Source organism: Geotrypetes seraphini, chromosome 2 (genome assembly GCF_902459505.1).
Source record: "Geotrypetes seraphini chromosome 2, aGeoSer1.1, whole genome shotgun sequence".
NCBI lineage: Eukaryota > Metazoa > Chordata > Amphibia > Gymnophiona > Dermophiidae > Geotrypetes > Geotrypetes seraphini.
This window is the reverse complement of record NC_047085.1, coordinates 507164007-507179127: the sequence shown is the minus strand read 5'-3', so window position 1 is coordinate 507179127 and position 15121 is coordinate 507164007. Positions and strand designations below refer to the sequence as shown.

The window sequence follows — 15121 nt, the reverse complement described above, 5'->3', positions numbered from 1 at the left end:
GCTTCACTGATTGTTGAAAAAACCCCAACCGGACAAGGGTCTAAAGGGCATGCAGTCTTATTCAGCTGTTAAAAAATATGTATTGATTGTCTCCCAGAGTCGAACTCAGACCATCGTTCAGCAAGTGATCCTCTCTCAAAGGTGGCGTCTTATCTCTAAACTCTGCAGCTATTTTACTCACTTTATCAATGAAAAATGTCAAAAAGTCAGTTTCAGCTATTCTGGTCTCATCATTCTAATAAGATTGCATAAATCTGAACCTGGCTAGTAGCTTGGGTCGACCCTTTCCCTAGACATGAGTTACAGATGCTTATTACACCCAACTAATTACTGCTACACTCCCCTCATCGCTCCCACCACCATTCAAGTTCTGTGGGGCACAGTAGAGAAGTAAGTGGGAGGGGGCGTACTACCCTAGGCGCTGTCTTGGTGGGGGCACCGGCACCTCTCTGCCCCCACATCTTTCTTTAAAATCTTCGCCAGGCCGAGCAACTACTCTAGCCTGCTGCTCGCGCCAGCCTGGCTCCCTCTGAAATCACTTCCGGGTTGCGGGACCAGGAATTGGTCAAGCCAATGGCAGCATGAGCAGCCGGCTGGAGAAGCTGCTCGTGCTGGTGAAGATTTAAAGATGCAAGAGAGAGGGATGGGGGTGGGGAAGGAAAGAGGGGAGCGGAGAGGAAAGCGAAGGGGACACAGTTTGAGCAACTTTGGACTACAATCTGTCACAAACTCTCTGCAGCGGCGGGCTGTCGTGTGACAAACACAAGGATTCTGGCGTGTCCCCTCTAACCAGGGGTACCTTCAGGACTTTTCAGGTGGCTCTAGGCGACCGCCTAGGCCTATGAGAGACAAGGCAAGCAAAGAGTTTCCAAATATCACCAGTGAAACCAAGTTCTTCAAATAGAAATATGATGTTTATTCTGAACAAGAGGTCAAAAAGATGCAGCATAAAACAAAAATCACTTTTGCATTTCATTCAAAAATAAAGTCAATTGTAAAATAAAGATATCACAAAACAGCAATCTCCTGTAGTTGATTATTCCTGAGGTCATGTGCTCTGACTCAGGATTGCTTTACACTGGTGTTCACTCATAATTCAAACTTTCTCTCAGCATTAATATCAAAGGCATGTAACAGCAGATTTCAGCAGCCAAATAAAGTTTGAAATAAACCTTTGCTGTAAATCCAAATTAAACCAAAACTCTTTAGGCAATATAGCTCTTGCAAACGGATCAGCTTTTCCCTCAGCTCCCTGTGCAGGCAAAACAAACAGCTGAGGGAGATAAGCTAATTAGCTCTTCAGGAACGGGAGCCACAGCAGGATTTCTAAAGTTCAAAACACAAACTTAAAATGTTCTATCTTGAGCTTCTTGTTTCCAAACTTGACTTTAAATCACTTCCATAGTTTAGGATTCAGGTAAGTGTTATTCTTAACCCAAAAATACTCATAAAGTCCAAACCTATCTCACATTCTTCAGGCTTGTTTGCACAGCAGAAAAACATAGGCACAAGGGAAAAAAAAACACAAACCACTAATGGTTTCCCAGTTACTCACTTTCTTCATTCAGTTTCCATACATTCTGTCTGGCTCTCTAGCATAGGGCCAGCTACTTGTACCTCCATGCTTTCCACAAGGTCTGGAATCTGGAAGTTTAAAGTGGGAAGGATTTCTTCCAAATCCTGCATGGGCCAATCTGGCACGGTTGTCTCTCCTGCTCTGCTCCACAGCTCCTCACCTGCCTTAGGCTGTGGGAGTGACTCGCCCTGGTCACTTGCTCCTCCTCCTCCTCCTGCTGCTTGTCTCAGCCTGCTTTTAAACAGTTCAGAGCCAATCCCCTTCAGCCTGTAGCGGGGGATGCGCTTTGGCTCTAAAGCAGCTTTTCTCTGCCTGGGTTTATCTAATGCAGCTATATTCCTTGTGGCTTCTCTAACTGCCCTAAAGCCCGGAGGCTGCTGTTGCCAGTCTGCCTGCCTCTGCTCCAGATCACTACTGCTCTGATCATAGGGGCAAGGGAGGTCAGCCTCAAGTTGAGCGCCAGAATCAATCTGATCAGCTCTTCTGCACCCGATCCTATTAGGGACCGAACTAGTGCTGGTGCTGGAAGCCGAGAGGTCTATGGGTGCCATCCGATGATCATCTCTGGAGTGCGACCTGTTTTTGATATGCATGTGTGTGTGTATAGGCTGGTTAATGTGTCCCTTCGTTACGTTAACAAAGCTCTTACCCAGACAAGTCTCTCTCACCGAGCCATACCTTTCTTGACTTCCGATTCCCAATTCCCAACAGTCCTAGGACTCTTTGCTTGGTCTACTCAAATCTACTCGTTATACCCTCATTCTGCAACATCAATGACTGTATACGGTCACGAATCTTCAATGTAACGGCCCTACTCTTTGGAACACACTTCCCTCAACTTTTTCACTGAAGAATCAAAGATTAGATTCAAACGAGGTCTCGACATCTTCTTATCTGAGGATGCCTTTGACCAAAAACATGCCTCTATGCTGCCTATTGAAAACCAAGTCCTGTTGCCAAGTAATCTAAAATGCATTCTACTCTTTTCTATCCCCAGATATATTTTCTTCCAATTTTCTGAGTGATTTTAAAGTTCTATTGTAAACTGCTCAGAAAGGTCTCTCACTGGGTGATATATCAACACTTATTAAACTTGAAACTTGATTTCCAGCAGTACTTATCCCGCTAGTGCCACTAAAAATATGGACATACCACCTCAGCAGTATCTGGTTATGGCAGGAATAGCCCAGGCTGTAGGAGTTTGAGTGGAACTGGGATTTACCAGCAATATTCAGAAGCGATCTAGGTGACCACCTACTGACAGCAAAAAGGCTCTGCTAACTTTATCCTGGTCGTGATCTGGGATCTGTATGGAATATTGATATGGAAAGGTTTACTGAGCATAATAAGATTAACTTTGTATAAGTCAATTAAGTGAAGAAAGGGCATCTAAGTCACACTGAGGAAAAAGAGGCAAATATTACGCTAAGTGATGTATTAAAGTGACACATTTAGGTCTTCGCATTTATGCCAGCCAGCTGGACATCCAGAGACCCTACTGTTTCCCAAGCTTCTGCACACAGAGACCCAGTCACAACCCAGGATCTGGCACCACAAAACACACCTTCCTTCTGACTCCCTCACAACACGGTTTTGAGCTTCAAGATTTCTGACATGTGAAGTTAAAGATAAACACCTTCCCTCCACCTTTCCAGAGCTTACATTGTATGGCCCATAGGTTAAGCCTTCCCTTACAGGTCAAGTGACTGATCCTTATCTATAAAGGGGCAGAACCCCCAGTGCTTTCCCTACAAAAGGTGTCTATAGAAGGCAATCGGAAATCGGTATAACAGGAACTGTACTGAATTGGTTCGCCGACTTCCTACAAAATCGTGAATACATAGTCAAAAGGCAAGAATCATACTCCAACCCTTGGAAGGCGTTCTGTGGTGTCCCACAAGCTCCCCATTATCCCCAATCCTATTCAATTTATTCATGAGCTCGCTGGGTCACATCAAAATGGAAGATGAAACGGTACTGTTGTATGCCGACAACATCCTCCTCCTCATTCCCATAACTATCCTAATATTGCCAAAAAAATCTCAAACAATATAGATAAATTTCAAACCTGGACAACGAACAACAAACTGAAACTGAACGCCACTAAGACCAAAACCATTGGTTTCCGCACTGCATAACAGAATGTCATACCTAAACTCACTCTTCCAATGGAACCACAAATATCTAACCTTCGGAAAAAGACCATCTATACTATGTGTCAACTGCGACTCACAAGATCATACTTCCACCCACACCACTTGGCTCTGATCGTTCAGATAATGGTCCTTGCTCAATTGGACTATTGCAAATCTGCCTACCTTGGCATCAACACCTTTTTCATCCACAAACTACAACTCATCCAGAACACAGCAGTTAGACTAATCTACAAATTAAAGAAATTTGACTCAATCACAACCTTCATCATGCAATTACATTGGCTTCCAATATCATCTTGAATAATTTTCAAATCGTCTTGTATCCTACACCAGATTCCATACGGAAACTCAGCAGCCCCTCACATCCAATTATTCTCTAATGTTTGGTCGACTTCTAATAAGATTGCATAAATCTAAACCTGGCTAGTAGCTTGGGTCAACCCTTTCCCTAGACACGAGTTACAGATGCTTATCTGACTGTCTGACAATTTTATTACACCCAACTAATTACTGCTACACTCCTCTCATCACCCCCGCCACCATTCAAGTTCTTTGGGGCACAGTAGAGAAGTAAGTGGAGGGGGGGGCGTACCACCCTAGGTGCTGTCTTGGTGGGGGCACCGGCACCTCTCCGCCCCCACGGCTTTCTTTAAAATCTTCGCCAGGACGAGCAACTACTCTAGCCTGCTGCTCACGCCAGCCAGGCTCCATCTGAAATCACTTTCCGGGTTGAGGCACCAGAAGTGACATCAGAGGTCAAGCCAATGCCAGTGTGAGCAGCCGGCCGAATAATTTTCAAATCGTCTTGTATCCTACATCAGATTCTATATGAAAACTCAGCTGCCCCTCTCATTCAATTATTCTCTAATGTTTGGTCGACTTCAAAAAGAATCCTTAACAGAATCCAACTAAATCTACTATTCACAAAAAACCTCCACTACAAGCAAATTTTCCACTCTATGCTAACTTATCTGGGTGTAAAAACCTGGAATGACCTATCAGAAGTTATTAGGACAGAGACAAACTGCACTACATTCAGAAAAAAACTGAAGACTCACCTCTTTGACAATTTCTGTATAACTCCCCCTACTTCTGGGTCCCCTCTCTTATTTCTCCATACCCCCCTTCCCTACAACTTTCCCCCTTCCTCCTTGTTCTGTCGCCTTGAGCCTGTATAAGTATGTGCGACACACAAATGGAAGATTAGATTAGATTAGACATTTTTACCCCGGTCCCTCTTATTACTCCACTCACCTGGGGAGCTGCTTTTCCCAATTTCTCTTTCCTCTGATCCAGGCTCACCCCTGATGTACGGCTCTTCCCCTCGTTCGATGTGGGATATAATCTTAGGGGTGACGGTTAGAGAACCTGCTGCTGGGGTAAGAAAATTGCATTCAATTAATTTTCTCAAAATGATTATACCTCATAAAAAGTAACATAAATCCTGTTTACTCATCTTTAATCCCACTCTAAATAGTTCAATGTATTATCACCTCATTTCAATATATGCAAACTTCTTCAACACTTATACAACATGCAGGTCTCCTTGTTCACACCAGAACATCTAGAATACGGTAAAACAAACTCTCTGAGAATACTCAGACTGATATGAGCATAGAGAAAGGGCAGGAAGCTAAAATCATTTTCCCACATCCTTCTCCAAAGAAATCTTTCCAGCAAAGAATCAGAATTTCAGAGATTATCTTCAACTAGTGCAGTAAGGATTACTTTTCCATTTTAATTAGGTTATTTCTTGGCATCTTTTTGCAACCTGTATCCTATCAATACTGTAGGTGAGACTTTCATCAGATACAAAGTGAAAAATCACCACCAATCGGAACCTGAGATGTGAATAGTCTGCTAGTGTGGAAAATACCAGTATCTACCGTATCTTTGTCCTGGGCTCCTGTCTGCCTCTATAACCTGTGGATGCTTCAGAGATTTTTAATACAAGGTGCTACCCAAAAGTTTGGGGAATGTGAATAGCATGAGCAAACTGGACATACTATGCCCTTCCGCCGCTAGAGGTGTCTAGTAGTATGCTATGTTAATCAGTCTCAAGTAAAGCTAGCAGAACCTAATGTCAGAGTGTCTAAAGCTGAGTTTTCTGTTATTAATATAGACTCACAGGTGCGATTGCAATGAAAGATTAGGTTCTTACCTTTGCTAATCTTCTTTCTTTTTAAATCCACATTTTATTCCTTGACAAGTGGTTTTGTTTATCCATACTCACCAGACAGCTTATAGGAAGCTTCAATTATTCAGAGTCTTCAGCCCCTCCCCTGCACTGATGAAAGGGGCACTAGAAACCCCAGGGCAAAGTGCTAAACATAGTCAGATGGCATTCTTCAAAAGGCTGGTCAGAAATTCAGCTTACCAGTACTGGTCAAGGCAGATGATTGGTGAATCAGCAATGTCCTGGGCAGGCTCCAGAAATAAAGTGTAGATTTACAAGAAAGAAGATTAGTAAAGGTAAGAACCTAATCTTTCGTTCTTGTAAAATCCCACTTTATTCCTGGACAAGCAGGTTGTAACAGCGCAGTCCCATAAAATCAGGGTGGGACTGATGAGACCGCTGCCGAAACAGAGGAACCAAAAACAGCATCCTGCTTGGCTGCCACATCAATCCTATAAAGGTTTGCAGCGAAGACCAGGTAACAGTCCGCAATATCCTCCAAAGAAATCACCTGATGATTCAGTAAAAGACGAGGACGTGCCTCTAGTAGAATAAGCCTGCATAGAAAGAGGGGGCTTCTTGCCGGCTGCAATGTAGGCAGAAGAAATAGCTCTACAAATCCATCTATAAATAATAGCCTTAGACGCCGACCTGCCCCTGCAGGCCAGACCCACCACAGCAAACAAATATTTGAAGACCCAAATAATTTGTGACCTCCAGGTAGCCTAACAAAACCCTGTGCACGACCAGGGACTGCAACACCCGGTCCTGCTCCTGAGACCCAGAGGAGGTAAAAGATGGGAGCCACACCTGCTGGTGATGTGAAAGGCTGAATCCACCTTCGGATGAAACAAGGGAACAGTGTGCAGAAACACACCAGAATCCATGTTCTTAAGAAAAGGATCATGGCATAGATTGAGCCTGAAATTCAAACACCTGGCGATCTGAAGTAATGGCCACCAGTAAAACTGTCTTGATGGCAAGATACATCAGGGAGGAGTGGTCTAGGGCAGGGGTTGGCAACTCTGGTTCTCGAGGGCCGGAATCCAGTCGGCTTTTCAGGATTGAAAGCAGTGCATGCAAATAGATATCATGCATATTCATTGGGGAAATCATGAAAACCAGCCTGGATTCCGTCCCTCAAGGACCCGAGTTACCCACCTCTGGTCTAGGGGCTCAAAGGGTGGACGCGTTAGAGACCGAAGGGCCTGGTTGAGATTTCAGGTCGGACAGAGCAAACAAAGCAGAGGCTACAGCCACAGTGCACCACACAAAAAAATCCAGCAGTCTGAGGTAATGGCCTGCCATTCCACTAGAAATTCTGAAAACTGACGCCCGATCCTTGGGGGTTCAGCCTGGTGTCAGAATTGCTTCTTGGAAGGCACTGCGGGACAACTCCCTGATGGCTTATGATGACGGGAACCCCTGAATCTCTGACTGCCTACTGGGGTAGAGCACTGCCCTGTGGACCCCCAAAGTACTGATATGAGCATCTGGGGTGACAAAAGCTAGAGCGCCCCGAACCCTAGAAGACAGGGGTCGATTATCTAGGAAGGCCTTGGGCTTATGATTCTGCACACTTGCCATCAGGTTATCCACACCTTTGCCAAACAGCAGTTGCCATCTGAAGGGTAACCTTCTCAGGGTCACCTCAGAAGAGGAATCCCTGAACTAACGATTTTCCTGCCCAATTGGGTGGGTTTTTTTCCAAACATCCTGGTGGGTTTATTTTATAGCCTCTTCACCCTCTTTGCCTTCTCCTAACCACACTGGTCCTGTGGTGTAAACAAAATAAGCAAACAAAAAATATATTTCCTCTCTATTAAATCCTAGCTCACGTTTGTGGTCCAACACCAGCTCTAGAAGGATACACATTTCAAATATGACATATTGTAATCACAAAACAGAAAATAAAATTATTTTCCAACCTTTTGTTGTTTGGTCATTTTTCAAATCTTGTTGGTCCCATGTTGCTCTGGTTGTCTTCTGATTAGGCTCTCCTTCTTTCTCCGTGCTAACCATCCATCTTCCATCAATGTCCTCCCCTTCTGTTTCCCTTTCCTGCCCCGGAGGTCTGGCATCTTTCCTTTGGTTCATCTCCATCACCCCGCAGCTGCAGTGATGGACCCCACCATCCACAGGTGCACCATCTCTCCTTTTCTCATCTACCCTTTCATCCAGCATCTCTCTTCTGTGTCCCTATTCTCCTTTCCAGTACTGTCCCCCTTGTGTCCTTGTTCCTATGCTCCTTCCATGCCCAGCCTCTTATCTCTCCCCATATCCAGCTTCTTCTTTCTCTCTTCCTTACCTCCTGTATCCCCGTCCCCAGGTACAGGCTATCTCCTACTATCTCTCCTGCCATCCTACACCCTGCCCACCTACTTTGGAGCAGAATCTGTCCCTCTTATACCCTTCCCTTTGTGGTCTTGCATTTCTCTCTCCCTCTCTCCCCATTAGTCCAGCACCTCTTCTCTGCTTTCCTCCCCATCTTTTTGGTTTGGTTTCTTTCTTCCCTTCCCTTCACCCCACCTCAGGTCTGGCATCTCCCCTCCCTTCTTTTACTCCTTCCTCATCTTCCCTCTGCACAGGCCTGCCTCCCTGCCCTGAAGACCTGCTCGCCGCCGCGAAGACCTGTTCCCCCCACGAAGGCCTGCTCCCCCCACGAAGGCATTTCTCTCTTCCTCCCAACCGCGAAGGCCTGCTCCCTCCATGAAGGCCTGTTCCCCCCTGCCATGAAGGCACTCTTTTCCTCCTATCCACCGCAAATGACAGCTCCTCCCCCGAAGGCCTGCTCCCCCCCACCTAAGGCACTCTTTTCCTCCTCTCTGCTGCGAATGAACACCTGCTCCCCCCGAAGCCTGCACCTTCCCTGCTCTTACCTCCTTAACGCTAATAAAACAGCCTGCAGGCTCGTTGGTGTTTTAGCAATCCCTGCAGCTGCCCGTGGTTCTCAGCGGCAAGTGCTCTCTGCCGCGATCCTGCCCCTGACATCAAAGCAGGGGCAGGATCGCGGCAGAGAGAATGTGCTGCTGAGGATCATGGGCAGCTGCAGGGATCTCTAAAACACTAACGAGCCTGCAGGCTGCCCTATTAGCCTACAGGAGGTAAGAGTGGGGAAGCTGGTGGAGGCAAGAGCAGGGAAGCTGGGGGAGGTAAGAGTGGAGAAACTGGGGAAGGCAAGAGCAGAAAAACTGGGGGAGGCCTTTCTGACTGACCCTCCCCCCTCAAGCAGGAGCTGCAGTGGATGGCCAGCAAAAGGCAGCTCTGCAGCTCCTGCTTTAGGAAGACACGGAGGAAGGGTCGGCCATTGAATCGGGAGGCTGATTTTCTTTTAAATTGAATCGATTCACCTGATTCAAATCATGAATCGGGCAGCACTACAACGGACCACTGCCGGCTCCAAAACATCCTATGCACCAAAATGGAGTAGGCGGAGAGCTTAATGAAGACCTTGAAGATTTTGTACAGAGCATATAATCCACACCAGAGGTGAGAAAAACAAGATCCTGGATCACAATAGTATCTGGATCATGGCGGAGCTTAGTATGACATGCTCTGGCCACAAAGAAAGAGACCACTCTTGAGTCGGATAGACGCTTAAGGATAAAATCTACCCTGCAGTCCTGGACAGAGAAGTGTGCTTACTGACCTGTGCCACCAAGGAAACAACCTTCGGGGACGCAAAACTTGAGTTGAAGGTGTCTGCCAATGGATAAAGTCTGGACATGGTCCTAGCACAGTTCAGGGACTCTCCGACACTTTCCAGATGCCTGTGAGCATCTCGACAATATCAGGATGGTCCGGAAAAGAAACAGTCTGCGGCTTATCGTCACTCATGAGAGAACAGGACGCCACAGCAGACTAGTCACAGGCCAACTTCAATTCCTGAACAGATTCCAAGATTAGATCAACCAGGTGTGTGGGCACACTGCAGGATCCTCCCTGAGATCCTGGAGACCACTAGGATTCTGATCACAGCTATCTGCGAGAGAGACAATGTCCCCCGTGGAAGAAATACCAGCCTGCATCGGTAAAGACATGGTCAGAGTATCATAGGCATCCGCGCCAAAACAGAGAAATTGATGGAGAAGCCATAGGAAGACCAGGCTTTAGACCTATATCCTGCAACAGAGGGATTCACACAGGCGGCACAAACACTGGCAATGGAGCAAAAGGCATCTCTTTCTTGTCTGGAATGGCATCAGAACCCCTTTGAGGGGTTGAGGGAACATTGGCTGATGAAATTTTAACCCCCTTCCACATCGCACCTGAACACGGTCTCTCACCGGACAGACATCCGTCGCAAATAAGGCCTGAATTTGAAGTACCCTGCCCTGGGGAGTCCATCTGAGTGGTTACCTTGCCAAAACTAAGCTTATAAAGGCATAAAATATCTTTAAATTCAAATCTGGAGAAAAATCCAAGCAGTAATTTAACTTTTTTAGGGGTGTGGGTACTAGGTCTTACTCCAAAACTGTTCAAAACACTCCCTCCTAAAAGCGGAACTTGTTCCTTCTCAGCTCTAGCTTCCACAAGATAATAACCTGCAATATTTAGTTGGTCTTCTCGGTCTGTGCCCCATTTCCCACTCTTGAACCCGTTTTAACTACTGAAGACCAATACTTGCAGGCTTTACTACATGTTCACTACAAATTATAAAAATCCCCATTACCTTTGTAGTCCTTCCAACATCTTTCATCTGCCCTCTGATACAGCTTCACAAATGGTAACATAAGTTCTCTAGAGTATCTTATAGTCCATGTCTTCATCCCTTTATCCCATCTTCCCTTTCCATGATTTCCTCAATTTTAGTGGCTTCCTAAACATGTCACTCTTTATATAATACTCACTTGTAAAGAGAGGATACAAAGTAGCAGTTTCAGACCATACTGTTCCCTCAAGTTCCAAATTTCCTTGGAGTTCCCTTGTCTGTATTCATTTGACCACTTTGCTTCCCAACTGTTAAACTCCCTAAACATAATCCCAAGCACAAATTTTGGATTACGTCTAATGGTCATCAATCCAGAATAGCAATTGTCATCTAACAGTGCATCCCCCACTTTGTCCCAGAAATCTAGCGTTAATTGGGTGATTGGCTTCCTACTTTCACTCCTCTGTAAGGGGCGAGCAGCCCACAAATTTACTCTAAAGCAGAGTGTCTCAAACTTAAACCCTTTGCAGGGCCACATTTTGGATTTGTAGGTACTTGGAGGGCCTCAGAAAAAAAAAATAGTTAATGTCTTATTAAAGAAATGACAATTTTGCATGAGGTAAAACTCTATAGTTTAAAAATCTTTCCATTTGGCTGTTGTAATAATAATATTGTAATTTATAGCTAAAGAGTTGTATGATCAAGAAACTGTTTTATTTTACTTTTGTGATTATGATAAACATACCGAGGGCCTCGAAATAGTACCTGGCAGGCCGCGAGTTTGAGACCACTGCTCTAAAGCAACTTCTACTACCATTTCCTGTTATAATTAGACACTGAACTTTTTCTCACCTTCCGTGCAACATGCTACCACTGCCCAGTTATAGCCCTCAACATGAAGGACAACAAGATCTCATGGTCTCATTTGTTTTCATCACACGAGAGAAACATAATCAAAATTATCCTTATAATGATGGCCCACTACTGCTAATAAACATGTGATTTTTATCTCTTACCTAAAGAGATCAGGGTCTGATAATTCTCCTTCATCACCTCCCTGTAGAGCTCCTTCTGCTCTTCATCTAAATACTCCCACTCCTCCTGGGAGAAGGAGACAGCGACCTCCTCAAATGTCACCTGCATCTGAAATACAAATCAGAAACACACTCAGCACTTTCAGAAAGAGGCCTCCCAGGGCTGGCGCTCATTGGGGAGGAGGAAATTATGCCAGGTATACATAATTTGCAATTACATAACACAGAGTCCCAGAACAGGGTTCTATTTCAGAAGACCTCCCAGTGCTGGGGCTGAGCATGACAGAAGAAGATATTTGTAACACAACCCCAGAGGAGGGTTAGATTTCAGGAGAGCTCTCATTAGGGCAGAGGAAGAGATTTCTCTGTGTATATAATTTGCAGCCACATAATTGACAGTCCCAAAGCAGGACTATAGCAGGAAAAACCAGTTACAGCCAAAATCTCCCTTTGAGACTCCTGATCTCTCTCCTTCCCCTCAGGGGGGTCCCAAAGTGATTTTCCTCAGCCCCAGGACTGACTCTGCAACATCCCAGGGCAGAAGGAGTTGGGGGAGTCTCCCACCTGGGCAGAAGTTCCTGCAGGCATTTTGCTCTCTGCTTTTGTAGTTTGCAGGATTAGAAATTAATGTGGGGCTCCTTTTCTGGTCGAGGGTTTATTTCTTGCAGTGTCGGAAGAAGGAACAAAAGGACAGGAAGTGAGATTTGGGGCTCTGAGACTCGTGTCTGTTTGGGCGCAGGCTGATGAGGTCACAAAGGGGAGGCGGGGCTTCACACTGATCGAGAGACGCAAGAACTGTACAACACCCAGTGCAAGAAGCATTTCATGGCAGATGGGGGCGGGGCGTTCTCTTTCGTGCGTCACAAGGAAAGCTCATTAGAATACGAAGGCGTTTGCAGATAAGTTTCTGTGCCCCTAAGGCTGCTTTAAGGGTCTTACTGGGAGGAAATCCTTTGCAGCATCCGGGTCCTGGTGTTTTCTACTCGGCTCCACCCCTTTCAGTGCTGATTGGTCAGAAAAGAACTGGTGTAGAATGCTAATTTAAAGGGTTCCACCCTTTAAATTCCACCCACTAACACTGAGAGGGGGGAGGAGTTTTATCTCATTCTGGCTCTTATTGGTCAGAATAATTCTGGGGCAGGGAGAGGAAGACAGAGAATGTCAGGGGACGGAAAATTTGTTCCCATCTCCATCCGTGCAAACTCAGGCCCTGTAAACCATTTGATTCCAACCCCACAAACTTCAAATAGTTTCATACTGAACTTATTTTATTAAAGTATAAAAAGAAACAATATCTTTATGGAGAAAATGCGGTATATAAACTTAAGGCTTAGCTTAGTTTAATATTCTGTACAATCAGAGTTCTGACTGCTGAACTAGAGGAGATCTTGAGTTGGCAGGGCTTTGTTTATAAATGTTAATCAACACAGCTACAATACTATTTTATCCTAAAGCAAAAAAATAAAAATAATTTTTTTTTCTACCTTTTGTTGTCTGGTTTCTGCTTTCCTCCTCTTCTTGCCATTCACTGTCTGCATTCTCTTTGCCTCTTCCATATGGCATCTGCTGTACCAGAAACTCTGCCTCTCCCTTCCATCTCTCACTCCCTCTCCCAGGTGCTTTTTAGCATGTTTATGTTTATTCAAATTTGATATACTGCTTAATCGTACAGAAATCTCAGCGGTTTACATATCTTTTACATGTATTTCAATAATTTTCCCTATCTCTCTTCAACTTTCTTCCCTTCAGATCTGGTATATGTCTCCCCAATCCAACAAGTGTCTTTTTTTATTTTTCCTCACCGTCTCTCCTCTACATTTCCATCTAATGTCTGTGCCTCCCTTTCTCTCCAGTTCCCTTCAGCATCTGCTCCCCTCTACTCCCCTCTTCTTTCCCCTCTCTGCTACCCACTTCCATGCAGCATCTGCTCCCCACCCTTTCCTCCCCATTTCTCTTCAGCGTCTGTTCCTCTCTCCCCTCCCCCTCTTTCTCAACTTCCCTTCAGCACCCTTTGTGCTGTCCAGCAGCTCCCTCTCTTCTGATCACTGCAGTCTGGGCATCACTTCATATTATCATGGCATCTCTCATTCCCTCCCTTCCTCTCACCTTCCCTGGTATTTTCAGTTTTCTCCCTCCAAGTGGCTTCACAAGTTGCACACGCAGCTGCACCTAAACTTCTCCTCTGATGGAACTTCCTGTTTGCATGAATTTCCCCATCCTCCTATGTACCCAAAGCCTTGATGGCACCATGCTTTGAGCCAACTATTGATGTCCTCTGTGTTGTGTTTTTTTGTAATCATCTTTATTCATTTTCGACCAGTGACAAAGCAAAACAATAGTCAGCAATATTGCAAAGATATCAAGAACATAGGTCGATACAAGACCAATAACAATAAAGGTGGAAAAGGTATCAGGTCACCATATTTGAAAAATGCTCCCTGCCTCATTCCCAACTTCCCTCCACTCCCCTCCCCCTCTGTTTCTGCCAGATGGATAACAATTATATATGGTAGCAAACTAAGGAAAATAGAAAAGAATCAGCCATTCAATAAGTGACTGCAAGCCAGTTCAATAAGGTTCCCATATAGTGGTGAACCACTGTCCGAGTTTGGAATCCATATCCTTAATTGTTTTTCATTTGAATGAAGCTTGTGTAATCGTCAGGGAACGCCACTGTGGTAAGGTAGGCGCAGTTGGTGCCAACCAACATTGCAGGATACATTTTTTTTCCCCCAGAAGAATCACACAATGGAGAAAATCTGCGTCTGGGATGAGCCACTTGATAATAACCAAACAGCATCAAAGGCTGGAGACGCCAAACACAGTTCTAAGAGAATATATGAAGTGAGAAAGGATCGTAGGAAGTTCCTAACGTGAAAAGCCTTTTGCAGGGTTCCACAAGGCTCTCCACTTTCACCATCCTTATTTAATGTATATATAAGCACCTTGGGTAAGCAGTTGTCCTTCCCACAGGTCCACATTTTTTCCTATGCAGGTAACATTTTTCTCCTTCCCTGGAGGTTGTGCCCTGGGCCAGGGAACATATACAGCCCCTACAGGAGACTCTTTTGTCTCAGTGGTCCACACAACATCATCCACCCCGCATGTAGCTCCCATGGTCAAGGCCAGTGAGGAGCTGCTTATGTAGGTGACTTCACGACAGCTTCTTGAATCAACATTAAATCACTTCAAGTCAAAATGTAAAACTTGATTATTTAATGATGCATATGGAACATAATTGTCCTTTTTAGGACAACTGGGGTATTTTAGGCGAAGCCGTTTTCTGTTTTTGAATTTAATCTCTTCAAACGCATTCCCAGATCTGTTGGTATTTCCATAGGTGGTTTTGTTGCAGTGGGTCTAGTGGAGTTGGTGCACTTGTGTGGATTGAATCATTGTTTTAAAATAGTTAGCTAGTTTTGAGGCTGTTGGAATAGAGGGGTAGTCGCCATTTGTAATGGAAAGCAGGTTAAAAAAAGTCCAGACTAAAAGAGCATTAACTCAGATGGAGTTGTTACAAAATTATTA

The 15121-nt window shown here is 44.9% G+C and overlaps 1 protein-coding gene across 4 annotated transcripts in view; it reads right to left on the bottom strand.

The window, feature by feature from the left end:
• Nucleotides 1–12575, bottom strand: part of LOC117354591 (zinc finger protein 585A-like) — a 53815-nt gene extending 41240 nt beyond the window's left edge. Inside the window, exons 1-3 of one of the 4 annotated variants that reach the window (XM_033932367.1) lie at nt 12158–12575; nt 11576–11702; nt 4987–5103 (exon numbers count right to left, since the gene is read on the bottom strand). In XM_033932367.1, the coding sequence (XP_033788258.1) occupies nt 4987–5103; nt 11576–11702; nt 12158–12181 (268 nt within the window). In that variant the 5' untranslated portion in view covers nt 12182–12575. Of the gene's footprint in view, nt 1–4986; nt 5107–11575; nt 11703–12157 lie in introns of all 4 variants that reach the window. The other 3 variants (XM_033932366.1, XM_033932365.1, XM_033932364.1) reach the window with 3 other exon arrangements.
• Nucleotides 12576–15121: the final 2546 nt, after the last annotated feature.